Source organism: Coregonus clupeaformis, chromosome 13, assembly GCF_020615455.1.
Source record: "Coregonus clupeaformis isolate EN_2021a chromosome 13, ASM2061545v1, whole genome shotgun sequence".
Classification (NCBI taxonomy): domain Eukaryota; kingdom Metazoa; phylum Chordata; class Actinopteri; order Salmoniformes; family Salmonidae; genus Coregonus; species Coregonus clupeaformis.
In genome coordinates this window covers 8913016-8940393 of record NC_059204.1, presented here as the reverse complement: position 1 = coordinate 8940393, position 27378 = coordinate 8913016, and the positions used below count along the sequence as shown (strand labels likewise).

Sequence of the window (27378 nt, the reverse complement as noted above, 5' to 3'; positions counted from 1 at the left end):
CCCTGATTATGTCTTAGATGTATGGCATACCAGCGGTAGCTACCATGGAGGGAGGACGGGAACTCTGGCCAGTGCCAATGATAGTGTTGCTGTTTAGCTTTTCCAGTTGTTTTTGGTGATCTCTCTCTACTTCCTTCTCTCTGTAATCTGTCTTCTCACTACCATGCTGTGAGGACAGGTCTTTCCTTCTCTCTGTCTTCTCACTACCATGCTGTGAGGACAGGTCTTTCCTTCTCTCTGTCTTCCCACTACCATGCTGTGAGGACAGGTCTTTCCTTCTCCCTGTCTTCTCACTACCATGCTGTGAGGACAGGTCTTTCCTTCTCTCTGTCTTCTCACTACCATGCTGTGAGGACAGGTCTTTCCTGCTCTCTGTCTTCCCACTACCATGCTGTGAGGACAGGTCTTTCCTTCTCTCTGTCTTCCCACTACCATGCTGTGAGGACAGGTCATTCCTTCTCTCTGTCTTCTCACTACCATGCTGTGAGGACAGGTCTTTCCTTCTCTCTGTCTTCTCACTACCATGCTGTGAGGACAGGTCTGTTGTGTTCTATCTCTGTGTTCCAGAATGGCACTGACTATGGGTTCCTGGAGTTGATATGTTGTGTTCTATCTCTGTGTTCCAGAATGGCACTGACTATGGGTTCCTAGAGTTGATATGTTGTGTTCTATCTCTGTGTTCCAGAATGGCACTGACTATGGGTTCCTGGAGTTGATATGTTGTGTTCTATCTCTGTGTTCCAGAATGGCACTGACTATGGGTTCCTGGTGCGTCAGAACTCAGAGCTGCTGCGAGCTCTGGACGAGATGGAGAAGACCTGCACCCAGCTGAGAGAGGAGAACAGCCTGCTGGTAAAACACTGTTCACTCTATGGAGATACTAAGACTAGACTAACTGGCTACAGGAGTTAGAGGCCTGGACGACACTAGGAACCAGTAGTCTCTTTCAACAGCCGCTGAGTTTAGCACAGGTCAATGCCACGATGCTGAGACTCAGATGTTACACATTAAGGCCAAGCACCACAGGCTGAAACGGCATCTACCTATCCATTTTGGGATTAGTTGGTATTTTTGTCCATTAATATTAGAAAATGTAGAAAACTTTTAATTTTTATTGCCGTTTTTGTGCATTTATCAGACTGCCATCAGTTGGCCTGATTTCAGATGTGTCCATGTAAACAAGATTATTAGGGAAATCGTTCTTCTTGCAAAGCATGTAAACATTTAAATCAAACTATTATATTAATCTGACTATCCACAATTTATTATTGTTTATTATAATATTGTCGTATTATTGTGTGCATACTGGCTGTGTTCCTATTGGTCAGTCACCGGGATCGGCTCGTTAACACGATAAAGGCAAAACATCTGGAACTGCTAGAATTTAGCCAGAGCCTATTTAATCAGCAGATATAGACCCTGTCACACTGAACGAACCAAGATGTCCGACAATCGTTTACGACTGAAGAATTGGCCCACAACCTGGACATTTTGTCTAAGACGTCAAAATCATGGCATAAAACTGCTAAAATTGTACAGTCTGCAAAGGCCTTTAGATATATTCTCCAGACTTGCCCAGAGGGAATTGTTGATATGTTGTACATTTTTTATTCTAAAGAACTTATTTGGGGGGAAAAATGCGCCAAAAATGTATTTAGTATTTCACAGATAGAAAGATTAAAAAAGTATTTATCCACAATCTTGCTCTGGACAAGTCCGGTCCTGCATGTCTTAACAAAATGAAACAGAAAATATTTACTTCAGCCAATGTTCAGAAAAATGAATTAGCATGGTATGCAAATATGTGCGCATATTTAATGAGGTATCACTTCATTTGCATATTTCAAAAAATACTTCTGAAATGTTTCTACGAAACAAGTAGCATATTTGTGTCTACATTCAACTGGTAAAAGTTGATTGTGATATGATTAAGAGGAACAAAAATCCCTATTAGGGTGTGGTGTATGTCAAACAAAAACCAATGATTGCAAACCATACAACTCTCTGCTCAAGGACTACATTTAACAATTTCCACTGAACATTGTACAAAAAAACACATTTACTTGAAGAGTACAGATGCAAAGTTTGGTAACAGAATGACGGCACAAACAGCACAAACTGCCTTTCTGTTACCAAACTTTGAGCTGTTTTTGTAAAATGTTCTGTGGAAATAGAGTTGTATGGTTTGTTTAAATTTGTAATCACTGGTGTTTGTTAGACACACATTTTAAAGTGAAAGATCTGAATCTCAGCATCACTCTGTTACAGTGGAATTGCCCCACACAAGACCAAGTTCCAAGTGTCTTGAGAAAACGTTTCCAGGACCGTGGACTAGACTTAAAACCTGAACTAGCTTTTGTCCAGGGCCGTAGACTTAAACAGAACTATATTTTGTCCAGGGCCGTGGACTAGACTTAAAACCAGAACTATCCTTTGTCCAGGGCCGTGGACTAGACTTAAAACCAGAACTATCTTTTGTCCAGGGCCGTGGACTAGACTTGACCAGAACTAGCTTTTGTCCAGGGCCGTGGACTAGACTTAACCAGAACTAGCTTTTGTCCAGGGCCGTAGACTTAAAACCAGAACTATCTTGTGTCCAGGGCCGTGGACTAAACTTAACCAGAACTAGCTTTTGTCTTTGTCTTTTGAGCCCCTCTCTTCAGTTTCGGCTACTGTACTATGTTGGTCCTGTCGTCACAACACCTGTCCTGTCCTGTCCTGTCCTGTCCTGTCCTGTCCTGTCCTGTCCTGTACTGTCCTGTCCTGTCCTGTCCTGTCCTGTCCTGTCCTGTCCTGTCCTGTCCTGTCCTGTCCTGTCCTGTCCTGGCTGTGTCAGTCAGAGCTGCAGGCCTGTGGAGGAGGGTTTTAATATATCTCTCTCACAGGATGTTGGTGGCACCTTAATTGGGGAGGACGGGCTCATGGTAATGGCTGGAGCGGAATTGGTGGAATGGTATCAGATACATCAAACACATGGTTTCCATGGATTCCAGGTGTTTGATGCCATTCCATTCGCTCCGTTCCAGCCATTATTATGAGTCGTCCTCCCCTCAGCAGCCTCCACTGACTCTATCCTTCTCTCTCGCTGCAGCGGAAGAGCAGCGCCCCAGAGACGGAGGAGAAGGTGAAGCGTCTGAGGAGGAAGAACATAGAGCTGGCTGTCATCGCTAAGAGGCTGGAGGAAAGGGCACACAAACTACAGGAGGCTAACCTCAAAGTGGTACACCTACTCTTTACAGATATAGTCTAGACTCTAGTGCCTTACTAACTGCATGTATGCATGCAAGAGGCCAACCTCATTGGTACGTACAGACACTCTGCCCATCAGTGTTTACAGATACAGAATAGATGTGTATATACAGTTGAAGTCAGAAGTTTGCATACACTTAGGTTGGAGTCATTATAACTTGTTTTTCAACCACTCCACAAATTTCTTGTTAAGAAACTATAGTTTTGGCAAGTTGGTTAGGACATCTACTTCGGTTGGTTAGGACATCTTGTGCATGACACAAGTAATTTTTCCAACAATTGTTTACAGACAGATTATTTCACTTATAATTCACTGTATCACAATTCCAGTGGGTCAGAAGTTTACATACACTAAGTTGACTGTGCCTTTAAACAGCTTGGAAAATTCCAGAAAAGGATGGCATGGCTTTAGAAGCTTCTGATAGGCTAATTGACATCATTTGAGTCAATTGGAGGTGTACCTGTGGATGTATGTCACGATCGTCATACACAACGGACCAAGGCGCAGCGTGATAGGCGTACATCTTTAATGGAGTACTTAATACAATGCAACAAAACGATACGTGAAGTCTACGGTCAATAACACAAACCTACACAGAACAAGATCCCACAAATAGCTATGCCAAACAGGCTGCCTAAGTATGGTGCCCAATCAGAGACAACGAGAATCAGCTGCCTCTGATTGGGAACCACCCTGGCCAACATAGATCTACATGATCTAGAACATAACATAGAAAATACAACATAGATAATCCACACCCTGGCTCAACATATAAGAGTCCCCAGAGCCAGGGCGTGACAATGTATTTCAAGGCCTACCTTCAAACTCAGTGCCTCTTTGCTTGACATCATGGGAAAATCTAAAGAAATCAGCCAAGAGCTCAGAAAATAAATTGTAGACCTCCACAAGTCTGGTTCATCCTTGGGAGCAATTTCCAAACGCCTGAAGGTACCACGTTCATCTGTACAAACAATAGTACGCAAGTATAAACACCATGGGACCACGCAGCCGTCATACCGCTCAGGAAGGAGACGCGTTCTGTCTTCTAGAGATGAACGTACTTTGGTGCAAAAAGTGCAAATCAATCCCAGAACAACAGCAAAGGACCTTGTGAAGATGCTGGAGGAAACAGGTACAAAAGTATCTATGTCCATAGTAAAACGAGTCCTATATCGACATAACCTGAAAGGCCGCTCATCAAGGAAGACTACGGTTTGCAACTGCACATGGAGACAAAGATCGTACTTTTTGGAGATATGTCCTCTGGTCTGATGAAACAAAAATAGAACTGATTGGCCATAATGACCATCGTTATGTTTGGAGGAAAAGGGGGGTAGCTTGCAAGCCGTAGAAAACCATCCGAACCGTGAAGCACGTGGGTGGCAGCATCATGCTGTGGGGGTGCTTTGCTGCAGGAGGGACTGGTGCACTTCACAAAATAGATGGCATCATGAGGAAGGAAAATTATGTGGATATATTGAAGCAACATCTCAAGACGTCAGGAAGTTAAAGCTTGGTCGCAAATAGGTCTTCAAAATGGATAATGACCCCAAGCATACTTCCAAAGTTGTGGCAAAATGGATTAAGGACAACAAAGTCAAGGTATTGGAGTGGACATCACAAAGCCCTGACCTCAATCCTATAGAACATTTGTGGGTAGAACTGAAAAAGCTTGTGCGAGCAAGGAGGCCTACAAACCTGACTCAGTTACACCAGCTCTGTCAGGAGGAATGGGCCAAAATTCACCCAACTTATTGTGGGAAGCTTGTGGAAGGCTACCCGAACCGTTTGTCCCAAGTTAAACAATTTAAATGCAATGCTACCAAATACTAATTGAGTGTTTGTAAACTTATGACCCACTGGGAATGTGATGAAAGAAATAAAAGCTGAAATAAATCATTCTCTCTACTATTATTCTGACATTTCACATTCTTAAAATAAAGTGGTGATCCTAGCTGACCTAAAACAGGGAATTTTTACTAGGATTAAATGTCAGGAATTGTGAAAAACTGAGTTTAAATGTATTTGGCTAAGGTGTATGTAAACTTCCGACTTCAACTGTTTACAGATACAGAATAGTTAGCTTACTGCTTACTGTCAAACTCATTACCCAGCAGGCCAACCTCAAACTGGGACACGCACTGCCTATTACCGTTTACAGATATAGCTAGTGCCTTACTGCAAGTCTTAGAAATAATAGAAAAAGTTAAATACGTAGTAGGCGTTACCTAAAAACTCTTGATCACAATTTTGTGGAAGCAGCATTCAACCCTACAGGTCATTCCTGTCTGATGAGCAGCATTCAAACCTACAGGTCATTCCTGTCTGATGACGTCTCAGATTTGTACTATTCTGCCATCTGGTGGCATCTTGCAAAACTGCACAGCTACAGCATCTTGAACACTCTAACACATGTGTATGAATCAGAAGATTATAAACAGGGACTATAATATTACAGAGGACCAGAACCCCCCATCAGCCACTCCCATGCCCCTCCACCAGGTCTGGGCTAATCAGCCACATTAGTCACCCTCTCTCTCTCTCTCTCTCTCTCTCTCTCTCTCTCTCTCTCTCTCTCTCTCTCTCTCTCTCTCTCTCTCTCTCTCTCTCTCTCTCTCTCTCTCTCTCTCTCTCTCTCTCTCTCGTCTCTCTCTCTCTCTCTGCTCTCTCTCTCTCTCTCTCTCTCTCACCCTCTCTCTCCATCTCCCTCTCTCCATCTCTCTCTCATTCTCTCTCTCTCTCTCTCTCTCATTCTCTCTCTCTCTCTCTCTCTCTCTCTCTCTCTCTCTCTCTCTCTCTCTCTCTCTCTCTCTCTCTCCATCTCTCTCTCTCTCTCCCTCTCTCCCAAAACGAACTGTGAGCCAACTATCTTAATTTGGGGACAGGTCGAAACACACATGAAACATTCATGGACGTTCTGCTGTTGCTAGCTAATTTGTCCTGGGAGACATAGCTGCGGAAAGTATGGGGTGTTGAGGGTGTTGCAGCACCCCCTAAAAAAATCAGAATACACATTTTACAAATTAATTTAATCAATTTTAGAATAAGGCTGTAACGTAACAAAATGTGGAAAAAGTCAAGTCAATACTTTCCCAATGCACTTTATGTCCCCAGTCCTGGCCTGGCGGTCAAAATATATACAGTACCAGTCAAATGTTTGGACACACCTACTCATTCCAGGTTTTTTACATTGTAGAATAATAGTGAAGACATCAAAACTATAAAATAACACATATGGAATCATGTAGTAACCAAAAAAGTGTTTAACAAATCAAAATATATTTGAGATTCTTCAAAGTAGCCACCCTTTGCCTTGATGACAGCTTTGCACACTCTTGGCATTCTCTCAACCAGCTTCACCTGGAATGCTTTTCCAACAGTCTTGAAGGAGTTCCCACATATGCTGAGCACTTGTTGGCTGCTTTTCCTTCATGCTGCGGTCCACCACATGACATGAGTACACGACCAGTCAGAACTGGGATATTTGTGATGAACAGTCCTTCTTTGTGTTGACCCTTAACCTCTAACCCCTCCCCTCTGTCTAGGTGAATGCCCCAGCTCCGGTGGAGCAGTACAAGCGGGCGTTTGCCCGTCAGCGAGCCCGTGACCTGGCGCAGCATGCAGATACACTGCTCTCCAAGGACAAGGAGATCGTCGCCCTGCAGCAGAAGTGCAGAGAGCTGGGGACACGCTTGGGCACGGCCAAGGTACCCAACACCATATCCCAACACCTGCCAATTCCACCCCCCCGGACACTGTCTTTCAATAACAACCTAGAGTTCGTGTTTTAGATCGACTACTTTGCAGTCGGGACTGCGCATAATCACTGATCTAAAAATCACCTTGCATCTCAAATAACTACTCACTCGTTATGTAATCAATATTGGTGGTTCTGCTCCTCTCCTTGCTCAAACTGATCCCCTCAAAAGCACTGAAACGTTTCAATAAGAACCTATTATCTAACAGGAGCAGTCTAAAAGGTTCACTGTATCATCCGTTGTAGTCAGTCACATTCACTAACCTCATCAAAGGTCTATAATGCCTCAGTTCTGCCCTCTGCTGGGCTGGATAAACCCTCTCTGAACCTGAACTACTTCCTGGGCTGTACTAATAGATGTCCGTGGTGAGAGGTTCTAACTGCCTCCTCCTTTTACTGTTCTTCTTCTGTCACTAAGATCTCATTGTTCTGGTCTAAACATCTGCTGGGAGTATTACTACTGAGGGAATCCCAGCGTGAGCTGAGTTGATGGTAATAGTGTGGATGATGATTGGGAGTGTCATCCAGCAGTACTCTGTTAGCCCGTGGAGCAGTTGTTCTTGGGGGGTTAAGTGCTTTGCGCTAGGGCACAACGGCAGGCAATGGCATCTAGGATTTGCCAGCTCACTTCCCGCCAGATCTTTCCCCATTAGACCCGGGAATCGAACTGGCAACCCTGCGGTTGCTGGCTTGCCTCTCTAAACGCTTGGCTACCTGCCGACCCATTGATCCAGGAATTTCCTCAGTCTTCCTCAGTCTTAATATCTTGAAATACAGTGGTTGAAGATCTGATAACATTCAGTATCAAAAATATGCAAAAGTAGAGAAAATTAGAAAGGGGGCAAATACTTTTTCACGGCACTGTATTTAGTATCTTTGCATGTTGAAATATCTTTGACCTCTGTGTGTTGCAGGGCTCCCCAGTCCCGTCTGGCGTGGTGGAGTTTGAGAGGCTGCTAAGGGAGTCCCAGAAGGAGGTGCTGAGGCTCCAGAGGCAACTGTCAATCTCCTCCTCCAGAGACACCTCCTCTAAAGACACCTCCTCTAAAGACGCCTCCTCCAGAGACACCTCCTCCAGAGACACCTCCTCTAGAGTCACCTCCTCTAGAGTCACCTCCTCCAGAGACACCTCCTCTAGAGTCACCTCCTCTAGAGTCACCTCCTCCAGAGACACCTCCTCTAGAGTCACCTCCTCCAGAGACACCTCCTCCAGAGTCACCTCCTCTAGAGTCACCTCCTCCAGAGTCACCTCCCCTAAAGACGCCTCATGCAGGAAACACAATGGCCACGACAGGCCCTGCACACCAGAGGAGGAGAGGGTGGAGAAGGTAAGGAAGGATTGGAGCTATTTCCTCTCTCAGCCATAGACTGCTCTGCCCAGCTCCAACACTACCCCCTGCCTCTCTCTCAGCCATAGACTGCTCTGCCCAGCTCCAACACTACCCCCTGCCTCTCTCTCAGCCATAGACTGCTCTGCCCAGCTCCAACACTACCTCCTGCCTCTCTCTCAGCCATAGACTGCTCTGCCCAGCTCCAATACTGCCCCCTGTTGATGATAAAGTGCACTGCATCAGACTGAGGGAAAGGAACTGAAGTCCTTTTCCACTGTAAGATGGCAAGCTCAAATCAACAGACCTGGGTTCAAAAACTATTTGAAATCATTTCAAATACTCTAGCTGTTTGATTGAGCTTCCCTGTTGCAGGTTAACCAATAGTAAACTCCTAAATGCGCAAACCACGTCCACCTTTCAAATTATTTTTTATATTTTAAACGGTATAGAAGTTACTGTCCATCTCACTGTCCATATAACTGTCCATCTCACTGTCCATCTAACTGTCCATCTCACTGTCCATCTAACTGTCCATCTAACTGTCCATACAACTGTCCATCTCACTGTCCATCTAACTGTCCATCTCACTGTCCATCTAACTGTCCATCTCACTGTCCATATAACTGTCCATCTCACTGTCCATCTAACTGTCCATATAACTGTCCATCTCACTGTCCATCTCACTGTCCATCTCACTGTCCATCTCACTGTCCATCTCACTGTCCATATAACTGTCCATCTCACTGTCCATCTCACTGTCCATCTCACTGTCCATCTCACTGTCCATCTCACTGGCCATCTAAGTGCTATTTATCCCCAAACACCACATTTTGCCTCCAGTGTTCCTCCGTCCAGATGTTGAGGTTTTAAACCCTCCAGCTGCTCTGGAATTTGTACAGCAAGCGCTGCAGCGTTTCCCAAAAGGCAGCGCGAGGTGGAGCGAGCGGTGATGTGACGCACCGTGTTTAGGGCCAAGTTTGAGATTAGGCTGAAGCTAACTGACTGACACAGACCGGGCCGTGTCTTTTCACTACAAGGGGTGGATGGGTGATATGATGGGTCCATAGTATTGTCGCTAGTACTGCTGCCCTGCTACGCTGCAGTCAGCCAGGACGGTTTAGGATTATGTGCGTTTGCGTTTGTTAATTTGGAATTTGGTTGGCTGGGGTTTTTCTAGTCTTAGTGTTTGTTTACGTTGGCATAGCTGCTGTTATATAATGGCTGTGTGTTGTTGCTGACCACAGTCATCAGCCTGACTGTCAGAGGACATAATGAGATGATTCCCTGTCTTGAACTTGGGCCAGATCAAGAGACACAAGCCACATTCTCCCTCGGCTCTCTCTCTCTCTCTCTGCAACACTGATGACTAAAGAGTTCTTAGAAATGATTCTTTCCCTCTCCTTCACGCCACTCAATTACACCCAGACGTAACGCCAGGATACACCACGTGTCCGGAAATTTTCACATTTTGGTTGCAGGCTCAATAAGATGTAAAATTAATCAAATAAAACTGATTTAAAACTAAATCAATCTTAAGTTTGAAATGTGCGTTTTAAGGCATGCGTCGTATATGTATGACAACATAAAGTTTCTTGAGTTAAAATTCACTTCTCTCTTTGCAGCTTAGATGAGAATTCTGGTTGTGGTAATCTGTCATTTGTCGGACACACACACGCACGCCACAGAAACGGGCCATGTCATATGGCTGTGCACTCTAATTCCCTCTCTAGCAACAGAATGGTACAGTCCAGTAATCCTCTCTCTGTTGCCGTGGTAGCGGTGAGAGAGAGTTCTGGATGGTAGGTAACGTTAAGACTCCAGCCGACTCTCCAACCAAAGACTTTCCTAGCTGCTTTGCCCTGCCTCACTCTGCTCTGGATAATTGGAGGCTGGGGATATCTTTGACGTTGCCACAGATCACTGCAAAGGGGTAGGTTGTATTTGGTGGGGGTGTGTGTTGGGTGGGGGTGTGTTTAGGTCCCAGTAGCTATGTGTGTGTGCGGTTAACCTTGTGGTATACCTCCTATGTGCTGTAGGACTGAGCTAGGTTATATAGGACATGAATATAACCCTAACTCTATGGACTGTAGGACTGAGCTAGGTTATATAGGACATGAATATAACCTTAACTCTATGGACTGTAGGACTATGGCTAGGCTATACAGGACAGCTTCAGGAGAAATAATCGTAGCCATCTGCAGAATAATCATTAAAGTGCATTCTAGTTAGTTAAGGTTTAGGGTATCCAGATGTGTTGTGTTATTATTGAAATGAGCAAGTGAGAATGTCACCAGAGGAAATTATGACCATAGACTGCTGCCAGCAGCTTCAGTTTGGCTGCTCTGTTGCAGTTATGTGTTCTCCATGTTATTATTGCATGAGTAGTCCCGACTAAGTGGATTTCTTCTGCAGATCTGATACCGTTGTTGCTTTTCAATATTAATTTCACTAAATCCCACATTGTAACTCCCACCCGGGTTTACGGAGGTGCCATAACACTCGCCTGCAAGCTGAAGGGGTGTGAGCCGAGACCTACTAGTCGAGTTACAGTGACACCTGTCCCCAAAACCGATTTTGTAACTGTCGGTCAGTTTGAGATTTCAGATCCCAGATGTGGGAATTTAGACAGCAGCTAGCAGCATATTGTTTGTGACTTAGTGACCGCCAGGATTGGGGACATAGCAGCATATTGTCTGTTACTTAGTGACCGCCAGGCCAGGACTGGGGACAAAGCAGCATATTGTCTGTTACTTAGTGACCGCCATGGCAGGACTGGGGACATAGCAGCATATTGTTTGTGACTTAGTGACCGCCATGGCAGGACTGGGGACATAGCAGCATATTGTCTGTGACTTAGTGACCGCCATGGCAGGACTGGGGACATAGCAGCATATTGTCTGTGACTTAGTGACCGCCATGGCAGGACTGGGGACATAGCAGCATATTGTCTGTGACTTAGTGACCGCCATGGCAGGACTGGGGACATAGCAGCATATTGTTTGTGACTTAGTGACCGCCAGGACTGGGGACAAAGCAGCATATTGTCTGTGACTTAGTGACCGCCATGGCAGGACTGGGGACATAGCAGCATATTGTTTGTGACTTAGTGACCGCCAGGACTGGGGACAAAGCAGCATATTGTCTGTGACTTAGTGACCGCCAGGCCAGGACTGGGGACATAGCAGCATATTGTCTGTGACTTAGTGACCGCCATGGCAGGACTGGGGCCATAGCAGCATATTGTCTGTGACTTAGTGACCGCCATGGCAGGACTGGGGACATAGCAGCATATTGTCTGTGACTTAGTGACCGCCAGGCCAGGACTGGGGACAAAGCAGCATATTGTCTGTTACTTAGTGACCGCCATGGCAGGACTGGGGACATAGCAGCATATTGTTTGTGACTTAGTGACCGCCAGGACTGGGGACAAAGCAGCATATTGTCTGTGACTTAGTGACCGCCAGGATTGGGGACATAGCAGCATATTGTCTGTGACTTAGTGACCGCCAGGCCAGGACTGGGGACAAAGCAGCATATTGTCTGTTACTTAGTGACCGCCATGGCAGGACTGGGGACATAGCAGCATATTGTCTGTGACTTAGTGACCGCCATGGCAGGACTGGGGACATAGCAGCATATTGTCTGTGACTTAGTGACCGCCAGGACTGGGGACATAGCAGCATATTGTCTGTTACTTAGTGACCGCCATGGCAGGACTGGGGACATAGCAGCATATTGTCTGTGACTTAGTGACCGCCAGGACTGGGGACATAGCAGCATATTGTCTGTGACTTAGTGACCGCCATGACAGGACTGGGGACATAACAGTATATTGTTTGTGACTTAGTGACCGCCATGGCAGGACTGGGGACATAGCAGCATATTGTCTGTGACTTAGTGACCGCCATGGCAGGACTGGGGACATAGCAGCATATTGTCTGTGACTTAGTGACCGCCAGGCCAGGACTGGGGACAAAGCAGCATATTGTCTGTGACTTAGTGACCGCCATGGCAGGACTGGGGACATAGCAGCATATTGTTTGTGACTTAGTGACCGCCATGGCAGGACTGGGGACATAGCAGCATATTGTCTGTGACTTAGTGACCGCCATGGCAGGACTGGGGACATAGCAGCATATTGTCTGTGACTTAGTGACCGCCAGGACTGGGGACATAGCAGCATATTGTCTGTGACTTAGTGACCGCCATGGCAGGACTGGGGACATAGCAGCATATTGTCTGTGACTTAGTGACCGCCATGGCAGGACTGGGGACATAGCAGCATATTGTCTGTGACTTAGTGACCGCCATGGCAGGACTGGGGACAAAGCAGCATATTGTCTGTGACTTAGTGACCGCCATGGCAGGACTGGGGACATAGCAGCATATTGTCTGTGACTTAGTGACCGCCAGGACTGGGGACATAGCAGCATATTGTCTGTGACTTAGTGACCGCCATGGCAGGACTGGGGACATAGCAGCATATTGTCTGTGACTTAGTGACCGCCAGCCAGGACTGGGGACATAGCAGCATATTGTCTGTGACTTAGTGACCGCGCAGGACTGGGGACATAGCAGCATATTGTCTGTGACTTAGTGACCGCCATGGCAGGACTGGGGACAAAGCAGCATATTGTTTGTGACTTAGTGACCGCCATGGCAGGACTGGGGACAAAGCAGCATATTGTCTGTGACTTAGTGACCCAGGCCAGGACTGGGGACATAGCAGCATATTGTCTGTGACTTAGTGACCGCCAGGGCAGGACTGGGGACATAGCAGCATATTGTCTGTGACTTAGTGACCGCATGGCAGGACTGGGGACAAAGCAGCATATTGTTTGTGACTTAGTGACCGCCATGCCAGGACTGGGGACATAGTACAGCATATTGTCTGTGACTTAGTGACCGCCAGGACTGGGGACATAGCAGCATATTGTTTGTGACTTAGTGACCGCCATGGCAGGACTGGGGACAAAGCAGCATATTGTTTGTGACTTAGTGACCGCCAGGCCAGGACTGGGGACAAAGCAGCATATTGTTTGTGACTTAGTGACCGCCAGGCCAGGACTGGGGACAAAAAGTGCATTCGGAAAGTATTCAGACCCCTTGACATTTTCCACATTTTGTTACGTTACAGCCTTATTCTAAAATTGATTAAATTAATGTTTTGCTCATCAATCTACACACAATAACCCATAATGACAAAGACAAAACTGTTTTTTAGAAATTTTTGCAAATGTATTAAAAATAAAAAACAGAAATACCTTATTTACATAACTATTCAGACCCTTTGCTATGAGACTCGAAATTGAGCTCAGGTGCATCCTGTTTCCATTGATCATCCTTGAGATGTTTCTACAACTTGATTGGAGTCCACCTGTGGTAAATTCAATTGATTGGACATGATTTGGAAAGGCACACACTTGTCTATATAAGGTCCCACAGTTGACAGTGCATGTCAGAGCAAAATCCAAACCATGAGGTTGAAGGAATTGTCCGTAGATCTCCAAGATAGGATTGTGTCGAGGCACAGGTCTGGGGAAGGGTACCAAAACATTTCTGCAGCATTGAAGGTCCTCAAGAACACAGTGGCCTCCATCATTCTTAAATGGAAGAAGTTTGGAACCACCAAGACTCTTCCTAGAGCTGGCCGCCCGGCCAAACTGAGCAATCGGGGGAGAAGGGCCTTGGTCAGGGAGGTGACCAAGAACCCGTTGGTCACTCTGACAGAGCTCCAGAGTTCCTCTGTGGAGATGGGAGAACCTTCCAGAAGGACAACCATCTCTGCAGCACTCCACCCATCAAGCCTTTATGGTAGAGGGGCCAGATGGAAGCCTCTCCTCAGTAAAAGGTACATGACAGCCCACTTGGAGTTTGCCAAAAGGCACCTAAAGGACTCTCGGACCAATAATTTGTACACTGCAAATTGCAAATTGACCACAACTTAGCCCAAGAAACTTAGGTGGGTGTAACTCAATATTAGGAAGGTGTTCCTAATGTTTTGTATACTCAGTGTATGGTTACAGCAAGCAAGTCTTTGCACTAAATCTGTATATTCCAAAAAAGACCATTTGCTTTTAACCCCCCCATGAGGTTTAAGTGTAAGGGATCTGATGATGAGTAGACAGGGGGTTTGCTGTGCCCTGGCTGTGACAGTGATAGGTCATTAGATCAGGTCACACAGGGCCACCCTCAGGTCACCTGGCTGGGCTCTCAGTGATATGTCATTATCAGCATGGGGCGCTGACAACACTGGACTCGTCTGTTTTGTTTACACACACAAAAAACTCAGTGCAGGATGACACACAGCAAGAGATTTGGCTGTTCACAGTACAAAAATACTAAGGATCACTATGTACTACATGCATACTAAGGTTTGCTTTTCACCTACAAAATAGTCTACATCTTTGACTGTTCCGTTACAAAATGTAACTAATTTGTAAATAAATTAGGCTCATTGGGTCTATTTTGGCTTGTTATATGAGATGAACTCTACATATGAGGCATTATGCAACATCGTCTCTCTCTCTCTCTCTCTCTGTCTTCCCCTCAAATACTATCTGACCTGTATGACACACTGCCTGAACTCTGATAATCTGTGGCTCTGATCTCTGAACCTTAGCATTGTGGGCAAACACTCAAATTCCCTCCTTATACATGGCTATCTGAACTCAGGGGACCGGCCCGCTTTCACTGCCGCACTGACCTGCAACAATGGACTGGGCTTAGGTATTCTATTCTACCGTTCTATTCTATATAATAACAGTAGGGAGGCTATATATACAGGGGGGGAACCGGTGCAGAGTCAATGTGCGGGGGGCACCGGCTAGTTGAGGTAGTTGAAGTAATATGTACATGTGGGTAGAGTTAAAGTGACTATGCATAAATAATTAACAGAGTAGCAGCAGCGTAAAAAGATGGGGTCTCAATTTGTGTCGAGTGAGTGTGTTGTTGCAGAAATAAATCATAAATAAATAGGGAGTGGGGGGGGTTCAGTTTGATCACCTGCCCCTGATCCTGAGCCTGTTTCTGGGGCATGGCCTCGGCTGCCCTAGCCCAGCTACAGCAGTAGATAAGTAGATAAAATTAGACACCTGATTCCCGACTCTTAACCCGCTGAAGCCAGGGTGACAAGGAGATGACACCAATGTCATCCAGATCCACTCCCCCCACACTAAGTCCCCCAGCCACAGCCCTCTGCTGGACTTCAGATTACTGATTCAGTTTTTCCTTCTCATAATGAAAGAGGGGATACCTGATAATAGATCAGCACTCTGAGACGTTTATTAAATACAGGTTCACGAGGACTCTCTCCCTCCTAACTCTAAGAATGTTCTTGAGCAGTGTATTATAATCTAAAAGGAATATTCATTCAAAGAGAGGAGGGTCTCTCCTTTCTAAAGAATCATTAAGATTTACATCCAGTTTGAGGGGATAGGTATCTCTCTCTCTCTCTCTCTCTTTCTCTCTCTCTCTCTCTCTCTCTCTCTCTCTCCCTCTCTCTCTCTGTTGAATGTGAGTCACGTTTCCGGCTGGAGTGATTCTCTGTGGATTAGATGACTGTGTACAGAAGTCAGGCCACTGGGAAGGAAGGAAGGCTGGAGGAGAGCTGGATTATAATCCCTGTCGGTCTATCTGTCAATTAATTGGGGCTGGGAGTCAGGTTGATATGACAGTAGACATCAGTCAGGTTGATATTACAGTAGACGTCAGTCAGGTTGATATTACAGTAGACGTCAGTCAGGTTGATATTACAGTAGACGTCCGTCAGGTTGATATTACAGTAGACATCCGTCAGGTTGATATTACAGTAGACGTCAGTCAGGTTGATATTACAGTAGACATCCGTCAGGTTGATATGACAGTAGACATCAGTCAGGTTGATATTACAGTAGACGTCAGTCAGGTTGATATTACAGTAGACGTCAGTCAGGTTGATATTACAGTAGACGTCAGTCAGGTTGATATTACAGTAGATATCAGTCAGGTTGATATGACAGTAGACATCCGTCAGATTGATATTACAGTAGACATCCGTCAGGTTGATATTACAGTAGACATCAGTCAGGTTGATATTACAGTAGACATCAGTCAGGTTGATATTACAGTAGACGTCAGTCAGGTTGATATTACCGCCGACATCATTCAGGTTGATATTACCGCCGACATCAGTCAGGTTGATTTTACAGTAGACATCAGTCAGGTTGATATTACAGTAGACATCCGTCAGGTTGATATTACAGTAGACATCCGTCAGGTTGATATTACAGTAGACATCCGTCAGGTTGATATTACAGTAGACATCAGTCAGGTTGATATTACAGTAGACATCAGTCAGGTTGATATTACAGTAGACATCAGTCAGGTTGATATTACAGTAGACATCAGTCAGGTTGATATTACAGTAGACATCAATCCGGTTGATATTACAGTAGACATCCGTCAGGTTGATATTACAGTAGACATCCGTCAGATTGATATTACAGTAGACATCAGTCAAGTTGATATTACAGTAGACATCAGTCAGGTTGATATTACAGTAGACATCCGTCAGGTTGATATTACAGTAGACATCCGTCAGGTTGATATTACAGTAGACATCAGTCAGGTTGATATGACAGTAGACGTCAGTCAGGTTGATATTACAGTAGACGTCAGTCAGGTTGATATTACAGTAGACATCCGTCAGGTTGATATTACAGTAGACATCAGTCAGGTTGATTTTACAGTAGACATCAGTCAGGTTGATATTACAGTAGACATCAGTCAGGTTGATATTACAGTAGACATCAGTCAGGTTGATATTACAGTAGACATCCGTCAGGTTGATATTACAGTAGACATCAGTCAGGTTGATATTACAGTAGACATCAGTCAGGTTGATATTACAGTAGACATCAGTCAGGTTGATATTACAGTAGACATTCGTCAGGTTGATATTACAGTACACTATGTTCTCTTAGTCACTTTGTTTGACGCAGCTCTGTTAGGGGGGGAAATGATGCTCAGATCCAATTAGCTGAAGCTCTTTTCAATCTAGCCGTTAGGCAAATAAAATAGTTTAGTCATGGTTCCTAGATTTGAATGAAGGGCTTTGCACCTCTGTCTGACTGCCTGGGTTGTATTAGGTCTAGTGTTGCTGCTTTAGCCATACAGAGCCAACTCTGAGTGCTGTGCTTCATTACGTTGTCTTATGTAATACTCAAGGTCTTCCCCTGCCTTACCCCATTCTTTAGCCTCTTTAATCTGTAGGCCTATCAGGTGAGCTTCAATTATTAAGGCATGATTGTGAACTTCCCTGGTTTGTGTCCCCCTGGCAGGTTGCGGCAGAGACCCCGTGCGTAGCGTTAAATGAGGCTCCAGCCAGGTGTGAGGAGACTCCCAGAGATGAGGAGGAGTCGGGGCCGCGAGTGATCCCAACCCTGCCAGGCCTTTGCCCCGCCCCCACCCCGAGCCCCTCCCACCAGAAGGAGCACACAGAAGACCAGCGACTACAGTTGCTGGTGAGAACAGATACAGTAATATCACATTATAGTCCCACTCACCTCATACAGTATACGACCCCCGTCATGGCTAGCTATACTGACACACACCTCTTGTTGGAGACTGGACTGAAATGGCATCACTAATTGGACTAGTGCGATCAGTAAGCCTACTGCTGAATATTGAAAGCTGGCTAAAGCAGTTATGATGTAATGGTTGCTTGTGGGTCTGAAGGATGGCTTTATCGATGCATTAAGATAAACCCAAGTATTAATGCTAATGCTATGGACAGACAATGGTGAGAAACAAATCAGGTCACAGGTCAAGCGCTTAATTGTCAATATTGCCTTCCTGCAGCTGTGTCTGTCACTGTAGAGGACGAGCTCACACTGCTCACCATTAAGCTGTTGCATCCAGTCAGTCAATTAGACTGAGTCAACTGTCCTACAGTAATAATCATACTGCTTGATTATTTGGCTCTATGTCGCGATGGACGCAGAAATAAGCTGATTTCTCAGTTTTGCTGCTGGGAGACGGGGGCGGGGCCTAACTGACTATGCAAGTAAGCTGCATTTAGAATAAAATAAGAATGCTAAGCTTGGTAAAACCTCGTTACCATGTCAGAGGTCAATATGGAATTAAGGACTTACATTTGATGTTGGATCCGAAACAGATTGATCGTGATTCGTGCAGACACTTTTTTGGCAAACACAAACATGATATGATAATATGCTTTGTCATCTGATACACAGGACAGGACATGGTATCATAGGCATGCATGGTACTCTAGCTGGAGAGGCCTCTGATTGTCTTTTCTCACAGAACAGTGTACATCAAATAGGCCTTTCGAATTTACGAAACAACACAAACGATCACAACAACACTAAAAGTTCCTATTTCAACTACAGCGTTCATATGTCAGTGGGGCAGATATGGAGCAGATGTGGGGTATGGAGTCGGATAAAGATGTTTCTGATGTCAAGTCGCTGTAACGTGACATGCTCAGGCTTTGTGGTGGTGTTTTGTTTCAGGAACGTGACTTGCTCTTTGTGGTGGCGTTTTGTTTCAGGAACGTGACATGCTCTTTGTGGTGGCGTTTTGTTTCAGGAACGTGACATGCTCTTTGTGGTGGCGTTTTGTTTCAGGAACGTGACATGCTCTTTGTGGTGGCGTTTTGTTTCAGGAACGTGACATGCTCTTTGTGGTGGCGTTTTGTTTCAGGAACGTGACATGCTCTTTGTGGTGGCGTTTTGTTTCAGGAACGTGACATGCTCTTTGTGGTGGCGTTTTGTTTCAGGAACGTGACATGCTCTTTGTGGTGGCGTTTTGTTTCAGGAACGTGACATGCTCTTTGTGGTGGCGTTTTGTTTCAGGAACGTGACATGCTCTTTGTGGTGGCGTTTTGTTTCAGGAACGTGACATGCTCTTTGTGGTGGCATTTTGTTTCAGGAACGTGACATGCTCTTTGTGGTGGCGTTTTGTTTCAGGAACGTGACATGCTCTTTGTGGTGGCGTTTTGTTTCAGGAACGTGACATGCTCTTTGTGGTGGCGTTTTGTTTCAGGAACGTGACATGCTCTTTGTGGTGGCGGTTTGTTTCAGGAACGTGACATGCTCTTTGTTGTGGCGTTTTGTTTCAGGAACGTGACATGCTCTTTGTGGTGGCGTTTTGTTTCAGGAACGTGACATGCTCTTTGTGGTGGCGTTTTGTTTCAGAAACGTGACATGCTCTTTGTGGTGGCGTTTTGTTTCAGGAACGTGACATGCTCTTTGTGGTGGCGTTTTGTTTCAGGAACGTGACATGCTCTTTGTGGTGGCGTTTTGTTTCAGGAACGTGACATGCTCTTTGTGGTGGCATTTTGTTTCAGGAACGTGACATGCTCTTTGTGGTGGCGTTTTGTTTCAGGAACGTGACATGCTCTTTGTGGTGGCATTTTGTTTCAGGAACGTGACATGCTCTTTGTGGTGGCGGTTTGTTTCAGGAACGTGACATGCTCTTTGTGGTGGCGGTTTGTTTCAGGAACGTGACATGCTCTTTGTGGTGGCGTTTTGTTTCAGGAACGTGACATGCTCTTTGTGGTGGCGTTTTGTTTCAGGAACGTGACTTGCTCTTTGTGGTGGCGTTTTGTTTCAGGAACGTGACATGCTCTTTGTGGTGGCGTTTTGTTTCAGGAACGTGACATGCTCTTTGTGGTGGCGTTTTGTTTCAGGAACGTGACATGCTCTTTGTGGTGGCGTTTTGTTTCAGGAACGTGACATGCTCTTTGCGGTGGCGTTTTGTTTCAGGAACGTGACATGCTCTTTGTGGTGGCGGTTTGTTTCAGGAACGTGACATGCTCTTTGTGGTGGCGTTTTGTTTCAGGAACGTGAGCTGAGTAATAAGAGAAAAGAATGTGAAAACCTGGAGCATGAAGTAAGGAAGAGATAGAAGGGATGTCTGGATTTGGTAAGGGATCCTCAGGGCTGCACTGGGCCGTCCTCATCCTATCACGTGCCTGTTAACTACTGTACTCAAGGTGCTACTCCCAGTGGGCCAGGTGTTATGACCAGTGGAGGCTGGTGGAGGGAGAAATGCCACTGGAATGGAATGAATGGAACAGTATCAGCCACGTGAAACACAAGGTTCCATTCGTTCTATTCCAGCCATTACACTGAGCCCGTCCTCAGATTTAAAGTGACACCAGCCTCCACTGATTGCCACAGTAATGTTACCACTGTACGACAGTATAGTTACTATAGCGACTCCCTCTGACAGGAGAGCCAGCTTGAGGATGAGCGAGGCAAAAATAAGCATCTAGAAGAGGAGGCGGATCTCCTCAGGAGGAAGGCACAGCTGATTGGCCAGGTCAGTCTCTGTTCTAATCTATTCTATTGTATACCATTCTATTCCATTTTATTATATTCTTTGAGGGCCTCTTATGACAGAATCAATCTACATTATGGTTCAAATGGAACCCTCAACTGTCTTCTCTGTCATGAACCTTCAGTAGACTGGAAGGGCTTCTGTTTTATGGGCCTGTGTTTGTTTTGTGTCTGTCCCTCTCCTCCTGGTCCTGAGGAATGACAGTACTCATGCCCAGTGACTCCTTCTCTTCCTATTCCTCACCCGCTCTCTCTCTCTTCTCTCGCTCTCCACCCCATCCCTCTCTCTCAGGCCTGGGTTGAGAATGAGGAGCTGAGGGAAGACCTCTCTGAAGTGACCACTCAACGTGATTCAGTTCTCAAGGAGAACCAGAGACTCCGTGTCAAACTGGAGAACCTAGAACAGGTCTTAAAGGTACAGGCTGACCTCTAGTATTGTAAAGGTCTTAAAGGTACAGGCTGACCTCTAGTATAGAGCAGGTCTTAAAGGTACAGGCTGACCTCTAGTATAGAGCAGGTCTTAAAGGTACAGGCTGACCTCTAGTATTGTAAAGGTCTTAAAGGTACAGGCTGACCTCTAGTGTTGTAAAGGTCTTAAAGGTACAGGCTGACCTCTAGTATTGTAAAGGTCTTAAAGGTACAGGCTGACCTCTAGTATTGTAAAGGTCTTAAAGGTACAGGCTGACCTCTAGTATTGTAAAGGTCTTAAAGGTACAGGCTGACCTCTAGTATTGTAAAGGTCTTAAAGGTACAGACTGACCTCTAGTATTGTAAAGGTCTTAAAGGTACAGGCTGACCTCTAGTATAGAGCAGGTCTTAAAGGTACAGGCTGACCTCTATTATTGTAAAGGTCTTAAAGGTACAGGCTGACCTCTAGTATTGTAAAGGTCTTAAAGGTACAGGCTGACCTCTAATGTTGTAAAGTTCTTAAAGGTACAGGCTGACCTCTAGTGTTGTAAAGTTCTTAAAGGTACAGGCTGACCTCTAGTGTTGTAAAGTTCTTAAAGGTACAGGCTGACCTCTAGTGTTGTAAAGGTCTTAAAGGTACAGGCTGACCTCTAGTATAGAGCAGGTCTTAAAGGTACAGGCTGACCTCTAGTATAGAGCAGGTCTTAAAGGTACAGGCTGACCTCTAGTGTTGTAAAGGTCTTAAAGGTACAGGCTGACCTCTAGTATAGAGCAGGTCTTAAAGGTACAGGCTGACCTCTAGTATAGAGCAGGTCTTAAAGGTACAGGCTGACCTCTAGTATAGAGCAGGTCTTAAAGGTACAGGCTGACCTCTAGTATTGTAAAGGTCTTAAATGTACAGGCTGACCTCTAGTGTTGTAAAGGTCTTAAAGGTACAGGCTGACCTCTAGTATAGAGCAGGTCTTAAAGGTACAGGCTGACCTCTAGTGTTGTAAAGGTCTTAAAGGTACAGGCTGACCTCTAGTATTGTAAAGGTCTTAAAGGTACAGGCTGACCTCTAGTATAGAGCAGGTCTTAAAGGTAAAGGCTGACCTCTAGTGTAGAGCAGGTCTTAAAGGTACAGGCTGACCTCTAGTATTGTAAAGGTCTTAAAGGTACAGGCTGACCTCTAGTGTTGTAAAGGTCTTAAAGGTACAGGCTGACCTCTAGTATAGAGCAGGTCTTAAAGGTACAGGCTGACCTCTAGTGTAGAGCAGGTCTTAAAGGTACAGGCTGACCTCTAGTGTAGAGCAGGTCTTAAAGGTACAGGCTGACCTCTAGTGTTGTAAAGGTCTTAAAGGTACAGGCTGACCTCTAGTATAGAGCAGGTCTTAAAGGTACAGGCTGACCTCTAGTGTTGTAAAGGTCTTAAAGGTACAGGCTGACCTCTAGTATTGTAAAGGTCTTAAAGGTACAGGCTGACCTCTAGTATAGAGCAGGTCTTAAAGGTACAGGCTGACCTCTAGTGTAGAGCAGGTCTTAAAGGTACAGGCTGACCTCTAGTATTGTAAAGGTCTTAAAGGTACAGGCTGACCTCTAGTGTTGTAAAGGTCTTAAAGGTACAGGCTGACCTCTAGTATAGAGCAGGTCTTAAAGGTACAGGCTGACCTCTAGTGTAGAGCAGGTCTTAAAGGTACAGGCTGACCTCTAGTGTAGAGCAGGTCTTAAAGGTACAGGCTGACCTCTAGTGTTGTAAAGGTCTTAAAGGTACAGGCTGACCTCTAGTATAGAGCAGGTCTTAAAGGTACAGGCTGACCTCTAGTGTAGAGCAGGTCTTAAAGGTACAGGCTGACCTCTAGTGTAGAACAGGTCTTAAAGGTACAGGCTGACCTCTAGTATTGTAAATGTCTTAAAGGTACAGGCTGACCTCTAGTATAGAGCAGGTCTTAAAGGTACAGGCTGACCTCTAGTGTTGTAAAGGTCTTAAAGGTACAGGCTGACCTCTAGTATTGTAAAGATCTTAAAGGTACAGGCTGACCTCTAGTATAGAGCAGGTCTTAAAGGTACAGGCTGACCTCTAGTATAGAGCAGGTCTTAAAGGTACAGGCTGACCTCTAGTGTTGTAAAGGTCTTAAAGGTACAGGCTGACCTCTAGTATAGAGCAGGTCTTAAAGGTACAGGCTGACCTCTAGTGTAGAGCAGGTCTTAAAGGTACAGGCTGACCTTTAGTGTAGAACAGGTCTTAAAGGTACAGGCTGACCTCTAGTATTGTAAAGGTCTTAAAGGTACAGGCTGACCTCTAGTATAGAGCAGGTCTTAAAGGTACAGGCTGACCTCTAGTGTATAGCAGGTCTTAAAGGTACAGGCTGACCTCTAGTGTAGTAAAGTCTTAAAGGTACAGGCTGACCTCTAGTATAGAGCAGGTCTTAAAGGTACAGGCTGACCTCTAGTGTTGTAAAGGTCTTAAAGGTACAGGCTGACCTCTAGTATAGAGCAGGTCTTAAAGGTACAGGCTGACCTCTAGTGTAGAGCAGGTCTTAAAGGTACAGGCTGACCTCTAGTGTAGAACAGGTCTTAAAGGTACAGGCTGACCTCTAGTATTGTAAAGGTCTTAAATGTACAGGCTGACCTCTAGTGTTGTAAAGGTCTTAAAGGTACAGGCTGACCTCTAGTTTAGAGCAGGTCTTAAAGGTACAGGCTGACCTCTAGTGTTGTAAAGGTCTTAAAGGTACAGGCTGACCTCTAGTATTGTAAAGGTCTTAAAGATACAGGCTGACCTCTAGTATAGAGCAGGTCTTAAAGGTACAGGCTGACCTCTAGTGTAGAGCAGGTCTTAAAGGTACAGGCTGACCTCTAGTATTGTAAAGGTCTTAAAGGTACAGGCTGACCTCTAGTGTTGTAAAGGTCTTAAAGGTACAGGCTGACCTCTAGTATAGAGCAGGTCTTAAAGGTACAGGCTGACCTCTAGTGTAGAGCAGGTCTTAAAGGTACAGGCTGACCTCTAGTGTAGAGCAGGTCTTAAAGGTACAGGCTGACCTCTAGTGTTGTAAAGGTCTTAAAGGTACAGGCTGACCTCTAGTATAGAGCAGGTCTTAAAGGTACAGGCTGACCTCTAGTGTAGAGCAGGTCTTAAAGGTACAGGCTGACCTCTAGTGTAGAACAGGTCTTAAAGGTACAGGCTGACCTCTAGTATTGTAAATGTCTTAAAGGTACAGGCTGACCTCTAGTATAGAGCAGGTCTTAAAGGTACAGGCTGACCTCTAGTGTTGTAAAGGTCTTAAAGGTACAGGCTGACCTCTAGTATTGTAAAGGTCTTAAAGGTACAGGCTGACCTCTAGTGTAGTAAAGTCTTAAAGGTACAGGCTGACCTCTAGTATAGAGCAGGTCTTAAAGGTACAGGCTGACCTCTAGTGTTGTAAAGGTCTTAAAGGTACAGGCTGACCTCTAGTATAGAGCAGGTCTTAAAGGTACAGGCTGACCTCTAGTGTAGAGCAGGTCTTAAAGGTACAGGCTGACCTTTAGTGTAGAACAGGTCTTAAAGGTACAGGCTGACCTCTAGTATTGTAAAGGTCTTAAAGGTACAGGCTGACCTCTAGTATAGAGCAGGTCTTAAAGGTACAGGCTGACCTCTAGTGTAGAGCAGGTCTTAAAGGTACAGGCTGACCTCTAGTGTAGTAAAGTCTTAAAGGTACAGGCTGACCTCTAGTATAGAGCAGGTCTTAAAGGTACAGGCTGACCTCTAGTGTTGTAAAGGTCTTAAAGGTACAGGCTGACCTCTAGTATAGAGCAGGTCTTAAAGGTACAGGCTGACCTCTAGTGTAGAGCAGGTCTTAAAGGTACAGGCTGACCTCTAGTGTAGAACAGGTCTTAAAGGTACAGGCTGACCTCTAGTATTGTAAAGGTCTTAAAGGTACAGGCTGACCTCTAGTATAGAGCAGGTCTTAAAGGTACAGGCTGACCTCTAGTATAGAGCAGGTCTTAAAGGTACAGGCTGACCTCTAGTATTGTAAAGGTCTTAAAGGTACAGGCTTCCACACATACACTACCGGTCAAAAGTTTTAGAACACGTACTCATTCCAGGGTTTTCTACATTGTAGAATAATAGTGAAGACATCAAAACTATGAAATAACATATATGAAATCATGTAGTAACCAAAAAAGTGTTAATCAAATCAAAATATATTTTATATTTGAGATTCTTCAAAGTAGCCACCCTTTGCCTTGATGACAGCTTTGCACACTCTTGGCATTCTCTCAACCAGCTTCATGAGGTAGTCACCTGGAATGCATTTCAATTAACAGGTGTGCCTTCTTAAAAGTTAATTTGTGGAATTTCTTTCCTTCTTAATGCATTTGAGCCAATCAGTTGTGTTGTGACAAGGTAGGGGTGGTATACAGAAGATAGCCCTATTTGGTAAAAGACCAAGTCCATATTATGGCAAGAACAGCTCAAATAAGCAAAGAGAAACGACAGTCCATCATTACTTTAAGACATGAAGGTCAGTCAATCTGGAAAATCTCAAGAACTTTGAACATTTCTTCAAGTGCAGTCGCAAAAACCATCAAGCGCTATGATGAAACTGGCTCTCATGAGGACCGCCACAGGAAAGGAAGACCCAGAGTTACCTCTGCTGCAGAGAATACGTTCATAAGAGTTAACTGCACCTCAGATTGCAGCCCAAATAAATGCTTCACAGAGTTCAAGTAACAGACACATCTCAACGTCAACTGTTCAGAGGAGACTGCGTGAATCAGGCCTTCATGGTCGAATTGCTGCAAAGAAACCACTACTAAAGGACACCAATAAGAAGAAGAGACTTGCTTGGGCCAAGAAACATGAGCAATGGACATTAGACCGGTGGAAATCTGTCCTTTGGTCTGGAGTCCATATTTTTGTTTCCAACCGCCGTGTCTTTGTGAGACGCAGAGTAGGTGAACGGATGATCTCTGCATGTGTGGTTGCCACTGTGAAGCATGGAGGAAGAGGTGTGATGGTGTGGGGGTGCTTTACTGGTGACACTGTCTGTGATTTATTTAGATTTCAAGGCACACTTAACCAGCATGGCTACCACAGCATTATGCAGCAATACACCATCCCATCTGGTTTGCGCTTGGTGGGACTATCATTTGTTTTTCAACAGGACATTGACCCAAAACACACCTCCAGGCTGTGTAAGGGCTATTTGACCAAGAAGGAGAGTGATGGAGTGCTGCATCAGATGACCTGGCCTCCACAATCACCCGACCTCAACCCAATTGAGATGGTTTGGGATGAGTTGGACCGCAGAGTGAAGGAAAAGCAGCCAACAAGTGCTCAGCATATGTGGGAACTCCTTCAAAACTGTTGGAAAAGAATGCCAAGAGTGTGCAAAGCTGTCATCAAGGCAAAGGGTGGCTACTTTGAAGAATATAAAATATAACATATATTTTGATTTGTTTAACACTTTTTTGGTTACTACATGATTCCATATGTGTTATTTCATAGTTATGATGTCTTCACTATTATTCTACAAAGAAGGACAACACTAAAGGTCGCTGGTTCTAATCCCTGAGCTGACTAGGTGAAAAATCTGTCGATGTGCCCTTGAGCAAGGCACTTAACCCTAATTGCTCCTGTAAGTCGCTCTGGATAAGAGCGTCTGCTAAATGACCCCAAAAAAAAAAAAAAAAAAAAGGACCCTTGAATGAGTGGGTGTGTCCAAACTTTTGACTGCTACTGTATATATATATATTTTTATACATATAATATTTTTCTCAAACGATTGCCAAGTGAGCGGCTAGTCTGTGTTGAGTGTAAATTTTGTCTGTGAATTTGCCGCGTTCAAGCCGAGTGCATAAAACTATAGAGTCATGATGTAAGCGCTGTGTGACTACATTAAATAGGTGGCTCCTTTGATGCTTGCAGCATATGCGAGAGGTCGCCGAACGAAGGCAGCAGCTGGAACTGGAACATGAGCAGGCTCTGGCTATCCTCAAGTTCAAACAGAACGAGATCAAACGACTACAGCGGGTGAGACGGCAACACCACACCTTGGCCTCTGGTCCTCTGGTCCTCTGGTCCTCTGGTCCTCTGATCCTCTGATCCTCTGGTCCTCTGGTCCTCTGGAGCTCTGGTCCTCTGGTCCTCTGGTCCTCTGGAGCTCTGGTCCTCTGGTCCTCTGGTCCTCTGGTCCTCTGGAGCTCTGGTCCTCTGGTCCTCTGGTCCTCTGGAGCTCTGGTCCTCTGGTCCTCTGGTCCTCTGGTCCTCTGGAGCTCTGGTCCTCTGGTCCTCTGGAGCTCTGGTCCTCTGGTCCTCTGGTCCTCTGGAGC

The 27378-nt window shown here is 45.2% G+C and overlaps 2 protein-coding genes across 3 annotated transcripts in view; both read left to right on the top strand.

Moving 5' to 3' along the window:
- Positions 1-21115, top strand: part of LOC123492244 (RIMS-binding protein 3) — a 128095-nt gene extending 106980 nt beyond the window's left edge. The window contains exons 2-8 of the mRNA XM_045224611.1: positions 745-852; positions 3092-3220; positions 6796-6957; positions 7922-8335; positions 17659-17841; positions 20183-20233; positions 20975-21115. Coding sequence (XP_045080546.1) covers positions 745-852; positions 3092-3220; positions 6796-6957; positions 7922-8335; positions 17659-17841; positions 20183-20233; positions 20975-21115 — 1188 coding nt within the window. The remainder of the gene's footprint in view (positions 1-744; positions 853-3091; positions 3221-6795; positions 6958-7921; positions 8336-17658; positions 17842-20182; positions 20234-20974) is intronic.
- The window catches only part of LOC121580084 (RIMS-binding protein 2), a 93464-nt gene continuing 74283 nt past the window's right edge, over positions 8198-27378 (top strand). Inside the window, exons 1-5 of one of the 2 annotated variants that reach the window (XM_045224226.1) lie at positions 8198-8335; positions 17659-17841; positions 20576-20665; positions 20975-21097; positions 26975-27079. In XM_045224226.1, the coding sequence (XP_045080161.1) occupies positions 26978-27079 (102 nt within the window). In that variant the 5' untranslated portion in view covers positions 8198-8335; positions 17659-17841; positions 20576-20665; positions 20975-21097; positions 26975-26977. Of the gene's footprint in view, positions 8336-17658; positions 17842-20575; positions 20666-20974; positions 21098-26974; positions 27080-27378 lie in introns of those variants that run through there. The other variant, XM_045224227.1, reaches the window with a different exon arrangement.